Source organism: Echinops telfairi, unplaced genomic scaffold, assembly GCF_000313985.2.
Source record: "Echinops telfairi isolate 266 unplaced genomic scaffold, ASM31398v2 ScPeMD7_3;HRSCAF=10, whole genome shotgun sequence".
Taxonomy (NCBI): domain Eukaryota; kingdom Metazoa; phylum Chordata; class Mammalia; order Afrosoricida; family Tenrecidae; genus Echinops; species Echinops telfairi.
In genome coordinates, this window is record NW_022103899.1 from 27,545,452 (window position 1) to 27,547,193 (window position 1,742).

Below are 1,742 nucleotides of genomic sequence, written 5' to 3' on the forward strand. Positions count from 1 at the left end.
AGGTGTAAGACATGATCTTAAAGGTGTGAGTTTGAAGGAACCCTCGGCACTAGTGATGGGCAGGACTGGGCCGAGTGGGGAATGGGCAGGTGTGGAGGGAGGACACTGTTGGCAGCTACTCCAGGAGCGCCCATGAAAAGAGGATAGGAGTTACACCAATTATCTGGCGGATGGTGGAACTGAGTGAAGAAGAAACACAAAACAGATGCTGCAGAAGCAAGCATATCAAGGCCCACAGGTACAGCGTGAAGTAAAGGGAGCCGTTAAAAGTGGTGCTGAGGTTTCTGGGCCTGAGGTTTCTGGGCGGGACATCCAGAACCAGCTCACAGAACCCGCTCAATATTGGGGTGTTTACTCTGACAAAACGAGCACTTAAGAACCCAGCATTTCTTTCAATCCAGTGTCAGGTTCGACCGGTACAATTGATGCGAACACACACAGTCTAGGGATGGGGCCTTCAAGGCGTCTAGGAACCTCGTGAAAGAGTGTCGTGGCACAGCCCACGGATGCTTCGAAGACAGGCACCCTGCAGGCTGCCCACTGCCTTGTCCTTCGCTCTCACCCAGAATCCCGTCCCTTTAAACGGCCTGGCCTTAATACTGTCCTCAACGCAGCACTAACTGGGGACTTCCGGACCTTGCCTCTCCCCTGCCCTGTGATGCTGATGGTGCCTGAGGGCCTGGGAAATGTGTCACCCCACACAATAAGGCACTTCTTACCAAGTGTGTTTTTTGGCCTGGACTTCTTTTTCTTAGGACGATTAAGTGGGATATCATCTGTAAAACAGAAAACGAATCAAAAAACATAAAACCAGAAAAGGCTGGCTAGAATTGCACACACGGAGTCAGCAGAGAACTTGTGGAAAAGAAGACTTCCCCTCTCTTCCCATGAGGGGATGAGGCAGGAAACCAACCCGGTGTTGTCAGTCACACTGCCCGGCACGGTGAGAAACTGATGGAGAAAGGAGGCTCCCCAAATAGTCTATCTGTTGTGTCCTCTACAGGTCCAAGCCCCTAACACTTAGGTGGGTGTCACTGGGGGCCCAAAACGTTGAAGGGATCCGCGAATAACCTTCCAGTTTTCTCTTCCCTGTGGAGGCAGTTAGGATGGCAGAGTCACAGGATGGAGGTAGCCTGGGTCGCTAGGACACTGGAGAGGTAACAAAGGACAATCACCCTGGGCTGTTGCCAGAACCAGAAAGAAATCTTTATTAAGTCATTGGGATTTGGGAGTTGTTGGTGGCATAGTGGGTTACACATTGAACTGCTAATCACAAGGTCAGCAGTTCAAACCACCATCTGCACTGCAAGACAAAGATGAGACTGTCTACTCCTGTAAAGACTTAAAGTCTCAGAAACCCAAAGAGGCAGTTTTACTCTGCCCTACAGGGTCACTAAGAGTCAGAACCAATTAGGTGGCAGTAAATTTGGGGATTTTGAATTTACCTTGCTAAAGGACCCCTGGAGCCCTGGTGACATCGCAGTTACAGATGGGCTGTTCACCAATTGGTCAGCAGTTCAAACCTACCAATGCTGCCAGGGAGAAAGAGGAGGCTTTCTACTTCTCGAAAGAGTTCCAATCTTGGAAACCCACAAGAGCAGTTCTGCCCTGTTCTATAGGCTGCTATGCGTCTGAATCAGCTCTATGGCGGAGGTTGGGTTTTTGGTTTAAAGGATCCCTGGTGCCCCTGTTGGGTAATTTTGGACTGCTCACCGCAAGGTCAGCAAGTCAAACCCGTCAGT

At 50.3% G+C, this 1,742-nt stretch overlaps 1 protein-coding gene across 2 annotated transcripts in view; it reads right to left on the reverse strand.

The window, feature by feature from the left end:
• The window catches only part of TMEM237 (transmembrane protein 237), a 22,497-nt gene that overhangs the window by 17,357 nt on the left and 3,398 nt on the right, over positions 1 to 1,742 (reverse strand). For both annotated transcript variants that reach the window (XM_013004320.2, XM_045297372.1), the window contains exon 4: positions 720 to 776. In XM_013004320.2, the coding sequence (XP_012859774.1) occupies positions 720 to 776 (57 nt within the window). The remainder of the gene's footprint in view (positions 1 to 719; positions 777 to 1,742) is intronic.